This window comes from Hemitrygon akajei, chromosome 10 (genome assembly GCF_048418815.1).
Source record: "Hemitrygon akajei chromosome 10, sHemAka1.3, whole genome shotgun sequence".
Taxonomy (NCBI): Eukaryota; Metazoa; Chordata; class Chondrichthyes; order Myliobatiformes; family Dasyatidae; genus Hemitrygon; species Hemitrygon akajei.
In genome coordinates, this window is record NC_133133.1 from 164,341,767 (window position 1) to 164,365,198 (window position 23,432).

Genomic DNA, 23,432 nt, shown 5'->3' on the forward strand with positions numbered 1-23,432 from the left:
GGATTCTTCATTCCTGTTTCCGTAACAATTTTGTTTTACCAGTCAGGGAACTGGTGGTCCGCTCTTAGCCCTTTGACCTGTTTGGCATGGGTGACCCTACCAAGAGCCAAAGCATGATGCCCTGACTCCAGCCAACATAGGTCTCTGGGTCATTGAGGCACAGTGAATCCATGACAAGGTTGTGGACCTCTTCAAGGAAGGGTGGGAGGGAGTGGAAAAATTGGTGCTTGATGTTCAGCAGAGTCAGTGGGCCAAAGGGACTGTTTCTGTACTCTATCTCTCTATAACTCTATCTAATCTTGCCTATATGAAGGAGAAGGGAATTCTATAACTTTTCACAACATCCCAATAATACTCATAATAATCAGTATTATTACTGATAACCAGAAAAATTTTAGTTCTGAGCTTTTTGTTATATCATACTGTCTGTGCCCATGTCATCACTAAAGTAGCATGTTAGGAAATGGAACTTATATTTCTGAATGTAAATTATAAACATTAATTATAAAGTTTTAACAATTTATTTTTGCAAGCTTCGAGTGGAAACTGTTAAATCTCAATAAATAAAAGTTAAATTAGTGTGGAAATCCACATTAATAATGGAAATTGTACATACTGGCAATAATATTAATTCAAATGTTATTCTTTTATATTCTCCAAGTTTCATGCAGCTTGAATCTAGGTCATTGCATCAGAAAAATGCAATCCAGTTCTTGTACAAAGCAAGCTTATCTGAATTATAACATCTAAAGGATAACGATTGGTTAGAATTCTAGCTAATTGGCTAAAATTACAGATAGGAATACACAATTTTCCTGTGCAGGATTCACCGAAGAATATTAATATTTCTTATATCTAAAGGAAGATTTTCAGCAAAACATTTTATAAGGAACCAGAAATGTCCTTATTAATGTTAATTAATTTTCGACAAATATGGACAAAATGCAGCTAACAATCAAGAGGTTGCATTTCCTTTGATTTTATGCCAACTGCTGCTTTAATCACATTCATACCAAAAACAGGATGAAAATGATTCCTTAATTATTACTTTACTTTATTGTCACCAAACAATTGATACTAGAGTGTACAATCATCACAGCGATATTTGATCCTGCACTTCATGCTCCCTGAAGTACGAATTGAAGTAAATATAATAAAAATTTAAATTATAAATCATAATTAGAAAATTCCCATACAAGCAATTTTGGCTGATAACAACCTGCAAAGGTACATAAATACTATTGATAACCCATGGGTGAAATTGACTTTTTAAATATGGAAAACTACTATAAAAGAATATAATCTAGAGGGAGATATTGCAATTCTTAAATGGTGTGCATATGACTCTGATTTTACACCAAATAAATTGGATGCTAGATTTAAGGACTGGACAGCTAAAGGAATAACAGTTCTTTGCAACATAACGAAAGAAGGAACACTGTTCAGTTTTGAAATGCTTAAAGAGAAACACTTATTAGAAAAACAAGATTTTTATCGGTATTTACAGATGCGACAATATGTTAATAGGATGCTTAAAAATATAACCAAGGCAAATACATGCTTGATAGAGCTCTTTAGAAAAGCATATAATTCAGATAATGGTAGTAGAATTATTTCAAGCATGTATAAGGGGTTGTCAAATCTTAAAACACATTCGATTTCATACATTAAAACAAAATGGGAGAAGGAAGGAGGGATAATTATATCCAAGGAAGAATGGACAATATGGAGATATCAATGGAAGTGTACCAATTCACAGAAATGGAGGGAGTTTGGATGGAAAAACTTGATAAGACATTTTATTACACCCTCTCAGAAATCCCATTATGATGGTAACCTCCCTGTTTGCTGGAGAAATTGTGGAAATCAAAATGCAAATTATTATCATATTTTTTGGGACTGCCCTGTTATCAAAAACTATTGGAGGGGGATACACAATGCCCTACAACACATCTTTAAATGTGAAATACCCTTGGACAGTAAGATCATATATTTTGGATATATACCTCAAGAATGGTTGAAAAGAGATAAATATTTAATGAATATACTGTTGGTGGCTGGTAAAAAGACTCTTACTAGGAAATGGTTATCACAGGAGAGCCCAACTTTAAATACATGGATGGAAATTTCAATGGACATTTACAAAATGGAGAAGATAACAGCATCTGTTAATCATAAGCTGGAACAATTTGATTCATACTGGGAAAAATGGTTTAACTACATAATGCCTCATAGGCCTGATTTTATTCTCACAAATCAATGAATCTGTTGTAAAAAAAAAAATCACTCCCTACTTGTACATAGTTCTTTCCTTTTGCTTGTTTTTTCTTTCCACTTTTTTCTATAAGTGTATACCTCAGATAAATACTTTGTGGAGATTTTGTGATATATATGATTATATGATATATATGTACAATGTCTGAAATACATCTTATGGAAATGTTTGTTTGATGAACTTCAATAAAAAAAATAAATTACAAAAAAAAAGAAAATAGAAAAGGGAAAGTAAGGTAGTGCAAGTCAGGTCCGGATATTTGGAAGGTACGGCCCAGATCCGGGTCAGGATCCGTTCAGCAGTTTTATCACAGTTGGAAAGAAGTGTGGTGATTGCACCATCAATAACTCACGCCGAGACTTAGGAAGTGAGATATCGGCTTTTATTGACTGAAGAACAACACTACATCCTGGGGAAAATGAGGGAGAGCAGCAGGCCACAGTCGCCTTTATACAGGGGTCTGTGGGAGGAGCCACAGGGGTAGTCAGCAGGGTCTTGGGAGGAGCCACAGGAGCAGTCAGACAGGTATATCTAGTTCACCACAAGAAGCTGTTCCCAAATCTACGAATCTTCAAGCTCCTAAACCTTCTCCCGGAGGGAAGAGGGACAAAAAATGTGTTGGCTGGGTGGGTCGTGTCCTGGATTATTCTGCCAGCACTGCTCCAACAGCGTGCGGTGTAAAGTGAGTCCAAATGGTTTGTGTGATGTGCTGGGCTATGTTCACGATCTTCTGCAGCTTCTTCCGGTCTTGGACAGGACAACTTCCATACCAAGTTGTGATGCACCCTAGAAGAATGCTTTCTACGGTGCACCTATAAAAATTAGTGGGGGTTTTAGGGGACAGGCCAAATTTCTTCAGCTTTCTCAGGAAGTAAATGCGCTGGTGGGCCTTTTTGGCAGTGGACTCTGCTTGGTTAGACCAAATCAGGTCATTTGTGATATTCACCCCGAGGAACTTAAAGCTTTTGACCTTTTCCACCTGCGCACCACCGACGTAGATGGGGTCGTGCGGTCCGCTATTCCTTCTGAAGTCAACAACCAATTCCTTCGTCTTGCTGAATTTATTATAAGACCATAAGATATAGGAGCAGAATTGGGCCATTTGGCCCATCGAGTCTGCTCCACCATTTCATCATGGCTGAACCAATTTTCCTCTCAGCACCGATCTCCTGCCTTCTTCCTGCATCCCTTCATGCCCTGACTAATCAATAATCTATTACCCTCAAGAATCTATCGAACTTTGCCTTCAATATACATAAAGACTTGGCCTCCACAGCTGTCTGTGACAAAGAATTCAGCTGATTCACCACTCTCGAGCTAAAGAAATTCCTCTCTATCTCCATTTTAAAAGGACATCCCTCTATTCTGAGGCTATGTCTATTGCTAAGTCATTTTAGACAAAATTTAAGAGTCAAACTAGAGTCTCAAAAGACTGGCAAAAGATTACAGGCTTTATTGCCTGAATGAAATAGTGAAACCACTGGTTTTCTTCAATAATCTAGTAGTTTCATCATTATCTTGGCTTGGATCCTGATGAAGGGTCTTGGACCGAAATGTCTTAGACTCTCCCACCATAGAAAACATCCTCTCCACATCCACTCTATCAAGTCCTTCCACAATACAACCAGTTTAAATTAGGCCACCCCTCATTCTTCTGAATAGCAGTGAATACAGGCCCAGAGCCATCGGACATTCTTTATATGACAAACAATTCAATCCTGAAATCATTTTTGTGAAAATGTTAACTGAAATAAATTTAACTGCAGCAACCCATCCAAACAACAGCACAAATTCATACTGGTGACAGTGAGGCTAATTTTATTCTGAGGGGGATGAGATCACAATGCCTCAACCTAGATTAAAATAGATTAAGAGAATTTGTCACCAAAAGTACCCATCCTTTGCCTCCTGCGGCAATTCTCCATTTAATGAAAAATTATCAAACAAAAAGACTTATAATTTTCTTATTGATTTATTTAGTGTGGTGATTGCTGGCCAAGTTAAGGTTTATTGCCCATTTGTAATCATTACTGTGCAGAGCAAATTGCTAAGCCATTTTAGACAAAATTTAAGAGTCAAACCGGAGTCTCAAAAGACTGGCAAAAGATTACAGGCTTCGTTGCCTGAATGAAATAGTGAAACCACTGGATTTCTTCAATAACCTAGTAGTTTCATAATTATCTTGGCTTGGATCCTGATGAAGGGTCTCGGACCGAAATGTTGACTGTTTATTCATTTTCACAGATGCTGCCTGACCTGCAGAGTTCCTCCAGCATTTTGTGTGTGTTGTTTTGGATTTTCTCATGTTTATATCTTGGTTTTATCCTTTTTTACTCCTTTAACTTTTACATTATTAACTGAATTAAATTCCATGGCTGCCATAGTGGGCTTTGAACTCGGGGTTTGAGACTCGTGTAGCGCACCTCTTGCACCGCCACTGTATCTGTATTTTACATTCATTTCTTAGAGAAATACTCGAAGAAACATGGGGAAGGATCAAGGAAGGTAGATGTTCCCCTGAGGCATACGGGCTGAACAATGGTCACTTCATGAAAGAGGTGCTAGAGCAGGGGAGAGAAAATGTGAAATTGGTTTTTCCACCATACAGAAGGGAAACGGATTTTTATATGAAGTTGCTGCACAGAGGAGATGGAGCAGCAAGTGGACATTTCACAACGAGGACGGAGGCCAGTGGAAAGGGATGGCACAGTGGTACAGGCAGTAGAAATGCTCCCTCATAACTCCACCGCTATAAAAGTCACGAAGTCAAAATTGAGTTTATTGTCATGTACATGAGTACACGCATGCATAAGCTGCAAAGAAAATCGATCTTGCAGCACTACCACAGGCACATAGCATTAGAGACACAATGTTCACAAGAAAAATCACAATTATATATAAATTATACCAGAGAGAACACAATTAGAACAAAAAAATGTCCGTTGTAGTGCAAAGTGGTCATAGTATTGCTGTAACACAAACAAAATGCTGGTGGAACGCAGCAGGCCAGGCAGCATCTATAGAGAGAAGCGCTGTCGACATTTCAGGCCGAGACCCTTCGTCAGGACTAGTATTGACTATGGTTGTGCAGGTTGGTTCAAGAACCAAGTGATTAACAGGAAGAAGCTACTCTTGAAACTGGTGGTGTGTGACTTCAGGCTTCTGGACCTCCTGTTTGATGATAAATGTGAGAAGGTCGCATGGCCCAAATGGTGGGGGGTCTTTGATGAGAGATATTGCCTTTATGAGGCAGCGCCTCATATTGATAATTCTGATGGTAGGGAGAGATACTCACATGAAACGTTGAGATGAATGTGGAGTTAGTACTTTGTTAGAAGTACGTTCATTTGCCCTTTGGCCACGTGGGTTTCTGCTAGGTGTTCTGCTTTCCTTCCACACCTGTATGGATTAATTGGCCACTGTAATTTGCCTCTGGTATGTAGACGATTGGCAGAATCAGGAGGAAAGTGTGGAGAATAAAATTGGTCGTGGTAGGATTAGTATAAAAATAGGTGCTTGATGGTCACAAACTTATTGGGTTGATGGGCCTATTTAGGTCCTGCATAGTTCTCTCTCTGACATTAAAGACATTGCCTCTCCCACAAACATTTTCCACATTCTTTCCACTATAATCAGGCTGATAATGTGCACCGAAAGGTATTAACAGTAATAATTAAAATCTGCAACTTACTCTCCAAGTTTAGCCCAGATCGCCAAGGCCACTCTTAGGATCACTTCAGACCCTTCAAAGAAGACAGAGTCCCAGATTCGGAGGACAGTGTGATTAGGAAGACATGTGGCAAACAACGTTAGGAACCACTGCATGGTGAAAACATTTGTCAGGGGAGGCTCGTAACTACCTGTCAAATAATAAAATAAAATCGAGCTCGATCAGAAAAGCACGCAATCAGATTTAAGGCAAAGGTTTGTAACTGGCACCCCTCCCCCGCCTCATGCCCCAAACCAACCCCAATTTAAATTTCCATTTGTTACTGTATCATCAGGCAACTTTTCAACAAATTTATGCGTAGATGAAGGGAGAAACAAAAATCCAGAAGCAGCTTATCTGGTAATGAACACGGGGAAATCTGCAGATGCTGAAAATCAAAGTACTACGTGCAAAATTCTGGCGGAACTCAGCAGGCCAGGCAGCATCTATGGAAAGGAGTAAACAGGCACTGTTTCATTTCCACTATCATACATTGCATTGTACTGCTGCCATAACATTTTCAGATTTCACAACAAATGCTGGTGATATTAAACCTGATTCTGATCAGTGCTTCTGAAAGGACTCCCTTTCCCAGCAACTGTGCTTCCCCTCTCCACTGTTGATGGGACTCTAAAATGAGTCTATTTCCAACTCTGCTCTCACCTCTCTCCCTGCAGACAGTCCAAGGATAGAGTTTCCCTTGTTCTCTTGATCTACTGCATCAGCCTCCACATTCAAAACATTGTCCATAATTTTTGCTGTTTTTACTGAAATTCCACCACCACACTTCTTCCCCCCTCCTCTCTTCCAGTATTCTAAAGGGACTATTTCCTGATTCACTTTTCCACCTCCACCAGTATCTGCACTCCTCACTGAACTTTCCTGCACAACTGAAGGAGGTGCAACATCTGGCTTTTTAATCTCTTCCCTTCTTACCATCCAGTGACCCACACCCACACGTGCTGCATTGGTTCTCATATTGTTATCTCCTCAGTGACTGCTTCAGTGACTCTGAGCTTCACTTTAATTGCCCATTCCACTCTCCCTTTGGCCACCGAAGCTGTTCCAAAGATGCCCATTAGAAGTTCAAGGTAGAACACCTTAAATTCTGACCCGCCACTGCAGCCCCGGGACTCACCTATCCTGCATGCAACATCTATGATGCACTTTTAACATTAACTCTCTCCAGAGATACTGCCAACTCCGCTGAGTACTTCCAGCACATATTCAATCGCTCAATAACTGTTGGGCATCTTAATAATCTAGTGAGCGATAAGGCAGCGTAGCATTTAGCACAGTGCTTTACAGCATCAGCTGTAAAATCGAGGTTCAATTCCTGCCATTGTCTGTAAATCTACAAAAAGCAGTAGATATGGCCCAGTAAAGCTCTCCCCACTATTGAGCACATCTACATGGAGTGTTGTCTCAGAAAAGAAGTGTTCACCTTCAGGACCCCATGACCCAGGTCTTGCTCTTTCCCCTGTGCTACCATCAAGGTAGAGGAGCTGGTTTTACCCCTCAACCATCAGGCGCTTGAACCAAAGGAGATAACTTCACTCAACTTCACCTGTCCCCATCAATGAACTGTTCCCTCACCCTTCTGCATGGATTCACCTTCAAAGACTCTTCATCACATGTTCTCAGTACTTAATGCTTATTTTTCTTTTTGTATTTGCACAATTAGTTGTTTGTTTGATTTTTACACACACACTGGCTGTCCGCCCTATTGGAGAAGTCTTTCATTCATTATACTATGGTTATTGGATTTATTGAGTATGCCTGCAAGAAAATGAATCTCACTTTCTTGCCGGCATATTCTGGGTTGTATACGGTGACATGTATGTACTTTGATGAGAAATCTACTTTGAACTTTTATTTTGAAGGAACTTAAATGCTCTCCCCGTGATGACGCAGCTGTCTCTGGTTTCCTCTCACATTCCAAAGGGTAATGAGTTGTGGGCATGCTATGTTGGTGCCAGAATGCAGGCTGCCCAGCACAATCTTTGATTTGATGCATTTCATTGCATGTCATGATGTACTTGTGACAAATAATGCTCATCTCTAAACCGGATCTTTTGTTCTTTTTCCCCTCTCTCTAGCTCTCCTCATTCACCCATTAAGTAGGAGGCATCAAAAGTAATTATACTTCTTGGACAAGTTGGATCACCAGTCTCTTTTCTTTGTACACACATTCCTTTGTATCACTGCCCCAGTCCAGAGTGGACATCTTTTCTATTGGGGTTGACTAAATCTTTGAGCCATAAATAACAGCTGGCCATTAATAAATCTATTGGAACATTCAGGAGAAATATTTTGCTGGAGAATTAGTAAATTATCACAGTCATTACTATTAGAACAAGATTTTATAGATGCATTTAGGAAGGGGGACAAGAACCAAATGAATAGGAAGAATGCTGCAAACTTTCACCTAATTAGGATGAGAACAGATACATAGCACATGGACCAGCTGGGCTGAATTATGTCCTTGGCTTACAGACCCATGTCAGATTTGTTACTCTTTCAAAAACATCCCCTTCTCAACATAAAATTGTCTTTGGAAATCTTGGAAATAATTAACAATACAAGTCTGCGGAAAGAAGAAAAATAGATTGCTGAGAAAGGAAATCTTCTTAAAATAAAACAGAGGAAATTACCTGCACTTTCCTTGTTGGCAACCTTCTGGAGATCATCCAGGTACTGAGAAAGCTCAGGTAGCTTGATCCGAAGAAGATCTCGAAAAACAGCCATATCCACTGATAAAGCACGTAGATTATTGGCAAAATAACTCTCCGGAAGCACTTTGTCAATCAAATAAATCATTATCTGCATGTTAAAAAATAAAAAGCAACGTAAAACAGATATAACACAACTAAATTTTCCTTCTTATGTAAAATGTATTCTATAGCCTCAATTTTAAAAAAAACTTCAAACTGGAATTAATTCTTATGCTTTTCATTTGGATTTGTATTAGAACCAGAATCTCAGCCCCAGATGCTGTGGTGAAGTTTAGTATATTGTATGGCTGCTTACGCAATATCCCAAATTTGAATCTTTCAATGATGTAACATAATGCAGCAAATTACCATCAGGAATTATTTATAAAAACTAAAATGTCGAGAAGACAGACAAGTAGTTTACGGAGGCACAATAGACTGCAGGCACTGGAAACTAGAGCAGAAAATTAATTGCTGAAGAAACTTAGTAGGTCAAACAGCATCGATAGAGGAAAATGGATGCTCGACATTTTGGATCAAGAGCCTGCTTCAGGACTCAGACCACTGTGGCTTTGACAGTATGCAAAATGAAAATCGTCCATTTGTTAAATGTGGAGTCATATGACATGGGTGACCATGGTCTTTCCATAACCATGATTGTTCTTGGCAATTTTTCCTACGTAAGTCATTCACCATTGCCTTCTTCTGGGCAGTGTCTTTACAAGACGGGTGACCCCAGCCGTTTATCAATACTCTTCTAAGACTGTCTGCCTGGCGTCAGTGGTCGCATAACCAGGGCTTGTGATATGCACCAGCTGCTTGTATAGCCACCCACTACCTGTTCCCATGGCTTCACGTGACCCTGATTGGGGGGCTAAGCAGGTGCTACATCTTGCCCAAGGGTGACCTGCCATCTAGTGGAAAGTAGAAGCACCTTACCCAAGACGTATCTGCACACCGCCACACATAAAAATGAAATAGACAAATGAGTACCTGCAGGGTACTTTTTCACATTCATACAAATGACAGTCCTGGTTTTATTCCTTGATTCCAATTATAGTCATAGAGTCATAGAAAAGTTCAGCACAGAAACAGGCCCTTCAGCCCATCTAGTCCGTGTTGAATCATTTAAACTGCCTACTCCCATTGACCTGAATTGTATGAAGTTGGGGAAGCACAGTTCCATATTTGTGATACTCAACTGCAGTCAAGGCACATTATTCTTTAGTCAATTATGATTATCCTGAATGATTAAATATTGAAGGGTCAGCCTTGTTTTAATAATAACTGTTAACCAAGGAAGGTTCCAGATCTGTCACATATGATAAATAACTTTTTCAGGTGACATGTATTGCTACTGTTCTTTCCTGCACCTTGTGGCGCATTGCGTGACAACCTTTAACATATTTGTCTGTTTTTTACGAGGTCAACTTGCTAGCTCGATGCTCAACCCAGCACAGATGGAAAATATACAAGGAGCCGGCCGGGCTCGAACCTGGGACCACTCGCCTCATAGCCTGGTGTCGATGCCACTGGCTGACTGACACATTCATTGAAGTATAACTTAATCACTCAGCTGAAGATTACTTTGCATTATTTTGAACATTTATTCTGAGAGTCTGGGCAATATTTATTCCCCACTCATAACTACTAAAGAATAGATTACCTGGTTGTTATCATATTGTTCTTCAAGGAAACTTGCAATAGTCAAATTAACCAGGTTCCTACATTCAAACAGTAAGGGTAAAGAATTTTGGGTAACCCTGCAAGGACGTGGAAGACACTGCATAATTACAAATTCTGTTCTTTTTTTCATCTTGTGCCTTTAAGAAAAGATAGGGTTCCAGTTAGAAACCTATCATGTACCTATGACACAGCTTCAATTAGGGGGCTGCTCGGAGCAAATATCGAACAATTAAAACACAAATTCCCATGAATGTGACACTGCAATATTTAGATAAGTTTTCCATCTCTAACTGCATCAACAAGATTATTCTCTGCCTCTGCACTCACCTTCAGTGCATCTCCTTCATTTACTTCCATCACTTCCAATATGAGTGCTGCAAGCACATTGAAGCCTTGACAGTAACCAACAAATTTATTCCAACGTGCATAGGCCAGAAGGACCCGCTTCAGCACCACACGATCCTGTTCCGCCTCCTGCCCGCAGTAAGAACTGCACCCTGTCCTGTGAAGATCCTTCAGACAGACAAGTACATGTTTAAGTAACTCTTTGTGCACATTATAGAAACTCATAAACCTAATAGTCATAAATCTAAATGCTTTTTGCATACATAGTATTAATAACAAACTGCCGGAAGAACTCATTGGGCCAGGCAGCATCTGTGGAAGTAGAGGGACAGGAAATATTCCGATCGAGACTCTGTGTGAGAACGTAGAGGGAAGATATTGAGATATTAAGTTAGATGGCTAAAAGTTTAGTCAGAGCAGTAGGTTTTATTAAGCATCTTAAAAGGAGAGGGGAAACAAAAAGGCAGAGAAGCAGTTCCAGAGCTTAGGGCCTTGGCGGCTCTCACAACATGGAGAAATTGAGTCAGCGGATGAGTAAGTGGGCAATATTGATGGAGTCCTGATGAAGGGTCTCAGCCCAAAACATCACCCCTTTATTCCTTTTCGTAGATCCTGCCGGACCTCCTGAGTTCCTCCAGCATTTTGTCTGTGCTGCTGGTGAAAATTTTGTGTTTTGGTGCAATGGTATTAATAAACAGATCAATCTGATCACACTACCCTGTTACAGTTAAAGAGAAAGTGCAATGGAAGGGCATGGGTCACAAAAAGTTAGGTTGCAGAGATTCAGAGTTCATCCTCTATCACACAAGACTTAAGACTTTGCTAACAGTGGGATTAATAAGGCATCTGTAATTTTAACTATTTTCTCCTCACTCCACAGATAAAAAAGATACTTGAACCGCAACAATAATGTAAATGCACTCCATCTTCCTATTGACAGTGCAAATTGCGTGTTGTGCAAGATGAGTGGAGAGCTAATTTTCCTCAACTTTCTGCTAGGTGGGTTGAAGTCTAAATTACCTTGGTTGACTCATATGTCCTAACAGCAAGGAGGGATGAGTAATATGAGTGGTGCCCTTGCAATGACAGATACAATGCTAAAACAGGACATTTAGAACCCCAAAGCAAATTTAATAAGTAAATCTTGTGTTTGTCTGTTTTTATCTATTTCCTAATTAGTGTGCTTAGTGTGTTCACAAGCACGCTACATTTCAGCCTTCATCCAATACAAAAACAATCTAAATGTCTCAGTACAGTAGAAGCCTCCTATAAGCATCTGCATTATTTGAGAATCTACTCTATGTAGTATATAATTTAGGGTCACAATAACATGTTGTATCAAAGGAGTGCTGCTAGGATAGATTGACATCCATTTTGTGCCAGTTATGGACCCCGCAGAGATCAAGAGCATCAACAGATTTATTTTGAAAGATAAATAAAAACATGGAAAGATAAGCAGAGGTTTAAGTTCAAATACCAGAGAAATTAATTGACCACAAAATAATTTGTTTTCATAAGTATAAACAGCTGTTGGAAATGTTATCTGACAATTAGATTTTTGTGTAATGGAAAGATAACAGCTTAGAAATTTCATTGTACCTGGAAATGAGTAGAGATTGTATACTCTGTACACATCGGTCCACACCACTGAGAGCATACGACCCCGATTTTAGTGCCATTCTCTGGCAGCGAGCTTCAAGGCAGCTCCAGCATCGTAAACACCTACCATACTTTTACAGGTCTCCATAATTTCTGTCAACAGCTTGATACGGTTGGAATACAAATTTGTATTCTTTGGTTTGGATTTAATGCTGATGGACATTTTCAGGGAGGGATCTGTGACTTCCATTGAAAAGTGAATTTAGGTAATGAGAGAGGGGGTAAGATATCAATCAAGAGTGTCTGTGTTTCAACTCTAACGACAGATCAACAGTTTGATAGATGTTTCAAATGTCATTGTCACTTGTCAAGTAAACTACTTATTATTTCTCCATGCTTTGGGTAATCTGTGAAGTTGGTATACTGTAACTTAAAGCTTACAAAGACCACCGTAAATTGCCCTTTATTGTAGGATAATGACAAAGAGAATGGAAGAATGTATATGTGAGAGGGAGTAAACTCCAGAGTTATTAGGAAGGGCAATGACAATGGGGCTATAATGGGCTTGTTGGCTTGTTGCCATGGAAGCTGGAATGGATCTGATTGGCTGAATGGTCTTCTACTGCATTGTTATAAAATCTTAAAATTCACTGAAACAATTTGAAATTAATAAAAGTTTTACAGTGAAACCCTTCAGAGCAGAAAAACATTGCACTTAGTTCATTCAAAAATAAGAATTAATTCTTAGTCTTCATATTCCTCTCCATTGAAATGAATGAGTTTACTGCATCAGACTTCCCAGCACAGCGGCTGGAGAGTTGCAGAAAATTCATATCCCACTGCTGTCCAACACTGGGACGCAATTGGAAAAGATGCAAAGTACAATAGCCAGCGTGCCTGAGTCTTATACTTTGCAGAAGAACAAAACCTCCCCTTACTCATTAGCTTGTTGTGGACCTTCTGGCTTGTTCCAGCACCATCTGTTTCACTAACTTGCACAAACATTGAAATACATTATTGGAAAATGCATTAAGTTTCAAAATGAAAATTTCTGCTCCTGTGGATTCATTACACCTGCACTTGTAAAATATTTTCACACACATATGGTATTCTCCATATACCTCAGCAGTACTAGAATGGGAACAATAAAAATATTAAATTTGTAAGTAATTATGTTGGGGTATATGTACCTTCACAATCTGAATGCCCATGGAATCATCGTCAGGATTGCTTCTATCATTAAAAGCAAACCGCATTGTCTTTTCCCAATCAATTGAGATACTGTGCAAATAATGGTCTGCGAGAGTCAGCCAAACCTGAAAGGGAGCAGACAGTCCAATAAACCCCTGAATTCCACAAGGAAAAGTAGATTATAATAAACATTAAGTACACTAAAGAAGATTATCTAAAGGACACACACACACACACAGTTTTAAAGCAGTTTTAGCTGATCTACTGGAAACATCCAAAGTGACTGTACATTTTCAAAATGAAACTGAGATTTGAATAAAGGTATTAAAGTTACCAGAGAGTTCAATTACTTTAAAAGTATAGTTCCAGTTAATTAAAAAATGTTTATCAGCAAAATTCCAAGTATATTTAATATTCTAAATTATTTCTCCATAAGTCACTATTAATAGTTCACACAAAAAATACACATTTTAAGTGCTATCATTTTAAAAGTGTGTTTACAAAAATACATCAATTAAAATGAAGGTCAAATGTCTGATGTTTTGTCTGATTATCTGTAATAGTGCCTTTCACTTCAAACTGCATACAATTAAGGAATTATTAGACCATTGACATTTCCCATTGCGAAAACATAGAGAATATGCTGCTTATTTAAAGATTAGACAAGATATATATGCACTGTCTCTATGATAGTAAAACATCCTAGTGCTTTTCATCGAGACATAATGGGGAAGAATTGACTCCAACCAAAAGAAAAACACCATATTTAGGTGGGATGATCATTATAAATGTTTTGCACTTTCAATGTCTAACTGATTGGCAGAAACAGCAATCAGGATATTGTAAAATGCTAATAAATTCCCTTTAAATTATGTAGTAACTATAGGCACTGCCCAGAAGAAGACAAACCACTTCTGAAGAAAAATTTGCTGAGAACAATCATGATCAAAGACCATGATTGCCCATGTCAAATGACATGGGACATAACGATGATGATAAAAAGACACCAGTTCAATATTTGCACAAGTTCCTTGACTGAGCTATTCTGTATATGAGGTTCAAGACATCAGGTGGGGTGAAATAGTTGTATATGTCAAGCTATGCAAAAAAGAGTATATTCAAGATCTCCAGTACAGTCAATATTGGAGTAAGTAGTAATAGTAATCATCTTTTAAGAATCACTAGATTCTGGAATGGTTCCAGAAGACTGGAAAATTGCAAATGTTATGCCACTTTTCAAGAAGGGAGAGAGTCAGAAACAAGGAAACTATAGGCCAGCTAGTCTGACCTCAGTGGTTGGGCAGATGTTGGAGTTGACTATGAAGGATGAAGTTTCAAGGTACTTGGAGGCGCATGATAAAATAGGCTGTAGGCCATGGTTTCCTCAAGGAAAAATTTTGCCTGACAAACTTGTTGGAATTCTTTGAAGAAATAACAAGTAGGATGGACAAAGAAGAATCGGTTGATGTTGCGTACAGTACTTGCATTTTCAGAAGGCTTTTGACAAGATGCCATATACGAGGTTGCTTAACAAGCTATAAGTTTTACAGGAAAGATTCTAGCATGGATAAAGCAGTGGCTGATTGGCAAGAGGCAAAGAGTGAGAATAAAGGGAGCCTTTTCTGGTTGACTAGTAGTGTTCCACAAGAGTCTATGTTGCACCTGATTCTTTTTACATAGTATATCAATGATTTGGATGATGGAATTGATGGCTTTGTTGCAAAGTTTGCAGATGACATGAAAGCATGTGGAGGAGGTAGTTTTGAGGATATAGAGAAGTTACAGAAGGACTTAGACAAATTTGGAGAATGGGCAAAGAAATGGCAGATGGAACACAGTGTCAGGAGGTATATGGTCATGCACTTTGGTAGAAGAAATGAGAAGGTTGACTATTTTTTTCAAATGGAGAGAATTTATTTTTTTTTTAAACTGAGGTGCAAAGGACTTGGGAGTCCTTGTGCCCTAAAGATTAATTTGCAGGTTGAGTCTGCGGTGAGGAAGGCAAATGTGATGTTAGCATTCATTTCAAGAGGACTAGAATATAAAAGCAAGGATGGAATGTAGAGGCTTTATAAAGCACTGGTGAGGCCTCACTTGGAGTATTGTGAGCAGTTCTGGGCCGTATCTTAGAGAGGATCGGAAAGGGTTCAAAGAGGTTCATGGAAATGATTCCAGAGTTGAATAGCATGTCATATGAAGAGCATTTGATGGCTCTGGAATCACTAAATGGCTCTTCTATTCACTAGAATTCAGAAGAGTGAGGGGTGACCTCACTGAAACCTATCAAGCGGTGAAAGGACTTGATAGAGTGGATGTGGAGAGGATATTTCCTATGGTGACAGAGTCTATGACCAGAGGACACAGCCTCAGAATTAGATGGACATCTTTTTAGAACAGAGATGAGGAGGAATCATTTCTAGAGGTATAAAATATAAGAGCAGGGATGTGATGTTGCGGCCCTATAAGGCACGCGTGAGACCACATGGAGTATTGTGTGCAGTTTTGGGCTCCTTATTTTAGAAAGGATATACTGACATTGGAGAGGGTTCAGAGAAGATTCACGAGAATAATTCCAGGAAAGAAAGGGTTACCGTATAAGGAACGTCTGGCAGCTCTTGGGCTGTATTCCCTGGGGTTCAGGAGAATGAAGGGGGATCTCATAGAAACAATCTGAATGTTAAAAGGCCTGAACAGATTAGATATGGTGAAGTTATTTCACATGGTAGGGAAGTCTGGGACATGAGGGCACAACTTCAGGATTGAAGGACGTCCATTTAGAACAAAGATACAGAGAAATTACTTTAGTCAGAGGGTGGTAAATCTGTGGAATTTGTTGCCATGAGCAGCTGTGGAGACCAAGTTGTTGGGTGTATTTAAGGCAGAGATAGATATGTTGTTGAATAGCCAGGGCATCAAAGGGTATGGGGAGAAGGCAGGGGAGTGGGAATGATTGGAAGAATTGAATCAGCCCATGATTGAATGGTGGAGCAGACTCTATGGGCCAAATGGCCTACTTCTGCTCCTATATCTTATGATCTTATGAATTTCTTTAGACAAAGAGTAGTGAATCTGTGGAATTCTTTGCCACAGGGAGCTATAGAGGCCAAGTTTTTATGTATATTTAAGGCAGAGATTGATAGATTCATGAAGGGATACAGGGAGAAGGCAGGAGATTGGAGCTGAGAGGAAAATTACATCAGTTAAGATGAAATGGTGGAGCAGACTCGATGGCCCAAATGGCCTAATTCTTCTCCTATATCTAATGGTCTTATGGTCTTAACATCACAGAGAAAGTTAGTGGGGATTGTATTGGAGTGTGAATACCAGGAAATTAGCAGAGGTCCAGGAACAGGACGTGGGGGGTGGGGAAGGGGGGGGGGGGGGGGAAGGATGGGGGTGAGTCATCACATTGCAATGCCAGCCGCGGAGAACATAGTGGAGGTCATTAGATGGGAGATGGCCCTGAACTTTGGTAGTGAGGAGACAACAGTGGTTGGAACAATTGGTAGTTCTAATGAAACATAAAGTAGCCCCTGCATTGAAGACAACAGATGGCTGATGCCATGGACTCCACTCCAGCTGTTCAGTGGGCAGCACAGTGACACAGCTAGTGAAGCCTCTGCCTCACAGTGCTAGAGAACCGGTTTGAATCCTGATCCCAGGTGCTGTTTGCATTCTCTATGTGAGGTGAGGGTTTCCTCCTGGCGCTCCAGTTTCCTCCCACCCCTCAAAGATACGTGCATTGGTGGATTAACAGCCCATGTAAATTCCCCTATTATATAAATGAATGTTAGCCTTGTGCGGGAGGGTGGGTGGGGGGGAGCTAAAGAGAACGTGGGCAAATGATGATAGATGGATGGATGACAGATAGAAATATTCAATGAGCTGAAAGATCTATTTGTGTACAATATGACTGTAGAGCATCAGGGAGGTGACAGTCATAAGTGATACTGCAGCAGCCCTCAACCCCATCAGTTAAGGTGAAGGGTACTGATGAAGGGTCTTGGTCTGAAATGTTTATTCCTTTCCACAGATGCTACCCGACCTGCTGAGTTCCTGCCGCATTTTGTACGTGTTACTCTAATTAAGGTCTTCTTGTTTCATTGTTGAAGGTGTGTTTCTGACACTCATGAGCCTTATCACTGCATAACGATATTTCACAAGTAGTAGAACACAGAAAACCTACAGCACAATACTGGCCCTTTGGCCCACGATGACGTGCCAAACAGGTACTTACTTTACAAATTACCTGGGGTTACCCATAGCCCTCTATTTTTCTAAGCTCCATGTACCTATCCAGGAGCCTCTCAAAAGACCCTATCGTATCCGCCTCCACCACCGTTGCCGGCAGCCCATTCCACCCACTCACCACCCTCTGCATAAAAAAACTTGCCGCTGACATCTCCTCTGTACCTACTTCCAAGCACCTTAAAACTGTGTCCTCCTGTGCTAGCCATTTCAGCCCTGGGAAAATGCCTCTGACTATCCCCATGATCAATGCCTCTCATCATCTTATACACCTCAATCAGGTCACCTCTCATCCTCTGTCACTCCAAGGAGAAAAGGCCAAGATGTCAAATGAATCATGAATGCTGCTTGACATCACTGCTTATGCCCAGATGGCCACAATATAATTTCAGAGAAAATGCTCATAATACAATCAATTCTTTTGTTAACGCTCTGTTCCACAATGCACAAAAATGTTGATCTACTATACATTGCGGAATTTTTAAGCCGGCATCTGTGAAAAGAGAGATGTCCAATCCCTTTACAAAGACACTGTTAGCATAAAGCTCTACAGCATCAGCTGTAAGATCACAGTTCAATTCCTGACACTGTTTGTAAAGAATTTATTCATTCTCCCCATGACCGCATGGATTTCCTCCAAGTTTTCCGACTTCCTTCCACGCTCCAAAGAAGCACGAGTTAGGGTTGGTATGTTTTGGGCATGTGATGTTGGAAACATTTCCTTATCCAACCTGGTCGAGTCTATTCTGTGGGATTGGAGGGACACAGTGTTGTTCTAGTCCTACTCAAAATGTCCACCAACATATTGTTCCACCTGCCCTTATCACCACCACCACCACTTGCACCCCACTGCCTATCAGCTGCAACTCCACTCCACTTACCTCTTTGTTTAGAAACTGAGGAATGTTACTCTGCTCTCACCAGACTCTACAAATCATCAACATTACTTCCAATTTCTATTCCATTATCCTCACTTTCCCTTCCCTTCCTCAGTTTCTCTTCCTACATTTCCATAGGGAAGGCTATTGACTACTTTCTACTGTGAAAGCACTTCCACAGCTAACTCAATATTCTTTCATTCTCCTACAACACCTGTCTATGCAACCATAGGAATGTAACAACTGCTCCTTTATTATGTCCTGCCTACCATTCAGTGTTCCAAAAACTCCTCTTATGTGAAACGACTTTACTCTTTTCTTCCAATTTTCCTGCCATATTTATCATTAGGGATCTGGTCTTCATTACAAGAGCAAAATCTTGAGGAGGTGTATAAGATGACGAGAGGCATTGATCGTGTGGATAGTCAGAGGCTTTTTTCCAGGGTTGAAATGGTTGCCACAAGAGGACACAGGTTTAAGGTGCTGGGGTGTAGGTACAGAGGAGATGTCAGGGGTAGGTTTTATACGCAGAGAGTGGTGATCATGTGGAATGGGCTGCCAGCAATGGTGGTGGAGGCAGATACGACAGGGCCTTCTAAGAGACTTTTGGATAGGTACATGGAGCTTAGCAAAATAGAGGGCTATGAGGAAGTCTAGTAATTTCTAAGGTAGGGACATGTTTGGCAAAACTTTGTGGGCTGAAGGGCCTGTTTTGTGTTGTAGGTTTTCTATGTTTCTAAAATACACCTAACAATAGATGGTTTATAATGAACTAAGGAAGGGAAGAGAAAGTGGACAATGAGAGAATAGTGAATACTGTAGTTTATAAAAACATGGTTTTATGTTGGCTTTGACGTCTCTTGTCAGCCATGGTTGTATCATCCTGGTTTTGGAATACTACTTCTTCTATGTGATGTATAAATCCTGCGTCTTCCAAATTGCTCCCAAAAATTCCAGCCATTGCTGCTCTGTCCTCATCCCTGCTCATGTTCCTTTCCAATCCATGTTCGCCAGCTCCTCTTTTGTGCCTCTGTAATTTCCTTTACTCCACTACAATACTGATACATCTGACTTTAGCTGCTCCTTCTCAAGAGTCCTGGCCTTTACAAACTCTTATGAAATAATACAATATACTCCAGATCCAAATTAAATGCCGTCTCTCTATTACCATTGTCACAAATTGTGAAGACTGCAAACTTGAAGATTATGTTACAACTGCAGCTACAACTGCAATCGGTAATAATAATCCTTTATATTATATAACCATATAACAATTACAGCACGGAAACAGGCCATCTCGGCCCTTCTAGTCCGTGCCAAATGCTTACTCTCACCTAGTTCCACCGACCCGCACTCAGCCCATAACCGTCCATTCCTTTCCTGTCCATATACCTATCAAATTTTACTTTAAATGACAATACCGAACCTGCCTCTACCACTTCTACTGGAATCTCGTACCACACAGCTACCACTCTCTGAGTAAAGAAATTCCCCCTTGTGTTACCCTTAAACTTTTGCCCCCTAACTCTCAACTCATGTCCTCTTGTTTGATTCTCCCCTACTCTCAATGGAAAAAGCCTATCCACGTCAACTCTATCTATCCCCCTCATAATTTTAAATACCTCTATCAAGTCCCCCCTCAACCTTCTACGCTCCAAAGAATAAAGACCTAACTTGTTCAATCTTTCCCTGTAACTTAGGTGCTGAAACCCAAGTAACATTCTAGTAAATCTTCTCTGTACTCTCTCTATTTTGTTGACATCTTTCTTATAATTCGGTGACCAGAACTGTACACAATACTCCAAATTTGGCCTTATCAATGCCTTGTACAATTTTAACATTACATCCCAACTCCTATACTCAATGCTCTGATTTATAAAGGCCAATATACCAAAAGCTTTCTTCACCAACTTATCCACATGAGATTCCACCTTCAGGGAACTATGCACTATTATTCCTAGATCATTCTGTTCTACTGCATTCTTCAAAGCCCTACCATTTACCATGTATGTCCTATTTGAATTATTCCTACCAAAATGTAGCACCTCACATTTATCAGCATTAAACTCCATCTGCCATCGCCCAGCCCACTCTTCTAACTGGCTTAAATCTCTCTGCAAACTTTGAAAACCTACTTCATTATCCACAACGCCACCTACCTTAGTATCATCTGTATACTTACTAATCCAATTTAGCACCCCATCATCCAGATCATTAATGTATATGACAAACAACATTGGACCCATAACAGATCCCTGAGGCACACCACTAGTCACCGGCCTCCAACCTGACAAACAGTTATCCACCACTACTCTCTGGCATCTCCCATCCAGCCACTGTTGAATCCATTTTACTACTTCAATATTAATACCTAACAGTTGAACCTTCCTAACTACCCTTCTGTGTGGAACCTTGTCAAAGGCCTTACTGAAGTCCATATAGACAACATCCGCTGCTTTACCATCGTCAACTTTCCTCGTAACCTCTTCAAAAAATTCAATAAGATTTGTCAAACATGACTTTCCACGCACAAATCCATGCTGACTGTTCCTAATCAGACTCTGATTACACATATTACTGCATAATATGCCCACTGAAGATGAAAATAACTCTTTAAGTATTATTATTGATAAATACTTGTTAATTAAAGATATAGAAAGAGACTTTACAATTGGGAATCACTTACCCTTTTCCTCCATTCCTTTGGTATTCCTGTTGGCAATCTAGCAACAGCTTTCAGAGCATCATACCACTAAAATGAAGGTATAGTTATCAGTTAATTCTACAAAGTAGTTTCAGTAAAAAAAAATTTAAATTGTTTTAGCTATCACTGCAATTTTCATCTTGAAGTAAAATCATTTTTCCAATCATTCCTGTACTTCAGAAGGCAACTATTGATGCTGGTAAAGATAGGTTTGATTGCCCTGTGGGGATTTGTGCTAGTTGTCAACTTCCATGACAATGAAGCCATTGTATTCTTAAAAGTATCTGACATGACAAAACATTATAGTCAAGCACAATCCATCAGAAAATTAATTGGCAGTGCTCAGATTCACCTGATCTCCCATCTATGCATGGATATTTCCACTGGTATGCTGGGTCTTACATGAGTTACCAGTCTGAAAGTGTTAAGGTTAAATAGACTTTGACTTCATGCAACTGGTAGCTCCTACGATTTATCAAGTTTTCATTGTCTGATCTGGTCACTCATTCATGATTTTTCTTTTTTTTTTGCCTTGCAAGCAGGAGGTGTTTAGTTTTTGGTTTGGCTCTTGTTGAATGTGCCCTTGAGATTTTCAGAACCCTAACCAAGTGACAATTAAGGAACTTTGATACACGCCCTACCTCCAAGAGGAACATGACCTCGTTGTTGAGTTTGGAAGCTTGTGTGCCTCAGGATCTGGACAGCTACATAGGTTGGCTGGAGTCGGGCTTTATGCTTCGGCTCTTGACCCATGCCAAACAGGTCAAAGGGTAAAAGGACAGACCAAGAGTGGTCCATCTGTCCTCCAGCTTTACAGGTTCAGTTCAGGGCTAACCCCAACTGGTCAAACAAAATTGTTATGGAAACAGCAATGAAGAATCCTTCAACACACACACAAAATGCTGGTGGAACACAGCAGACCAGGCAGCATCTATAAGGAGAAGCACTGTCGACGTTTCGGGCCGAAACTCTTCTAACGGAAAGGAAAGATAGTAAGAGATTTGAAAGTAGTGGGGGGAGGGGGAAGTGTGAAATGATAGGAGAAGACTGGGGGGGGGGTGGGAGTGGGATGAAGTTAAGAGCTGGAAAGGTGATTGGCGAGAGTGATACAGAGCTGGAGAAGGGAAAGGATCATGGGACCGGGAGGCCTTGGGAGAAAGAAAGCGGGGGGGGGGGGGGTGGGGAAGCACCAGAGGGAGATGGAGAACAGGCAAACAACTAAATATGTCAGGGATGGGGTAAGAAGGGGAGGAGGGGCATTAACGGAAGTTAGAGAAGTCAATGTTCATGCCATCAAGTTGGAGGCTACCCAGCCGGTATATAAGGTGTTGTTCCTCCAACCTGAGTTTGGATTCATTTTGACAGTAGAGGAGGCCATGGATAGAGATATCAGAATGGGAATGGGACTTGGAATTAAAATGTGTGGCCACTGGGAGATCCTGCTTTCTCTGGCGGACCGAGCGTAGGTGTTCAGCGAAACAGTCTCCCAGTCTGCGTTGGGTCTCACCAATATATAAAAGGCCATACCAGGAGCACCGGCCGCAGTGTACCACACCAGCCGACTCACAGGTGAAGTGTCGCCTCACCTGGAAGGACTGTCTGGGGTCCTGAATGGTGGTGAGGGAGGAAGTGTAAGGGCAGGTGTAGCACTTGTTCCACTTACAAGGATAAGTGCCAGGAGGGAGATCAGTGGGAAGGGATGGGAGGGGACAAGTGGACAAGGGAGAAATCCCTGCGGAAAGCAGAAAGGGGGGGGGGGGGAGGGAAAGATGTGCTTGGTAGCGGGATCCCGTTGGAGGTGGTGGAAGTTAAGGAGAATTATACGTTGGACCTGGAGGCTGGTGGGGTGGTAGGTGAGGACAAGGGGAACCCTATCCCGAGTGGGGTGGCGGGCAGATGTGCGGGAAATGGGAGAGATGCGTTTGAGAATCCTTCTACTGTATATCTGTGTATGCGTGGTATTCCTGAATCTCTACTAGTGGATTTGCAGGACTGACAGTAATGAAAACTGGGAGGAAGTTCCTGACATGATGATGGAAGCCCTGAACGCTGCCGGAGATGGAGGATCTTCATTGCTACCCCT

At 40.6% G+C, this 23,432-nt stretch overlaps 1 protein-coding gene across 6 annotated transcripts in view; it reads right to left on the reverse strand.

The window, feature by feature from the left end:
- Positions 1-23,432, reverse strand: part of tbc1d30 (TBC1 domain family, member 30) — a 68,596-nt gene that overhangs the window by 23,938 nt on the left and 21,226 nt on the right. For all 6 annotated transcript variants that reach the window (XM_073059595.1, XM_073059596.1, XM_073059598.1 and 3 more), the window contains 5 exons: positions 21,332-21,397; positions 13,519-13,644; positions 10,712-10,897; positions 8,639-8,807; positions 5,967-6,135 (listed from right to left, as the gene is read on the reverse strand). In XM_073059595.1, coding sequence (XP_072915696.1) covers positions 5,967-6,135; positions 8,639-8,807; positions 10,712-10,897; positions 13,519-13,644; positions 21,332-21,397 — 716 coding nt within the window. The remainder of the gene's footprint in view (positions 1-5,966; positions 6,136-8,638; positions 8,808-10,711; positions 10,898-13,518; positions 13,645-21,331; positions 21,398-23,432) is intronic.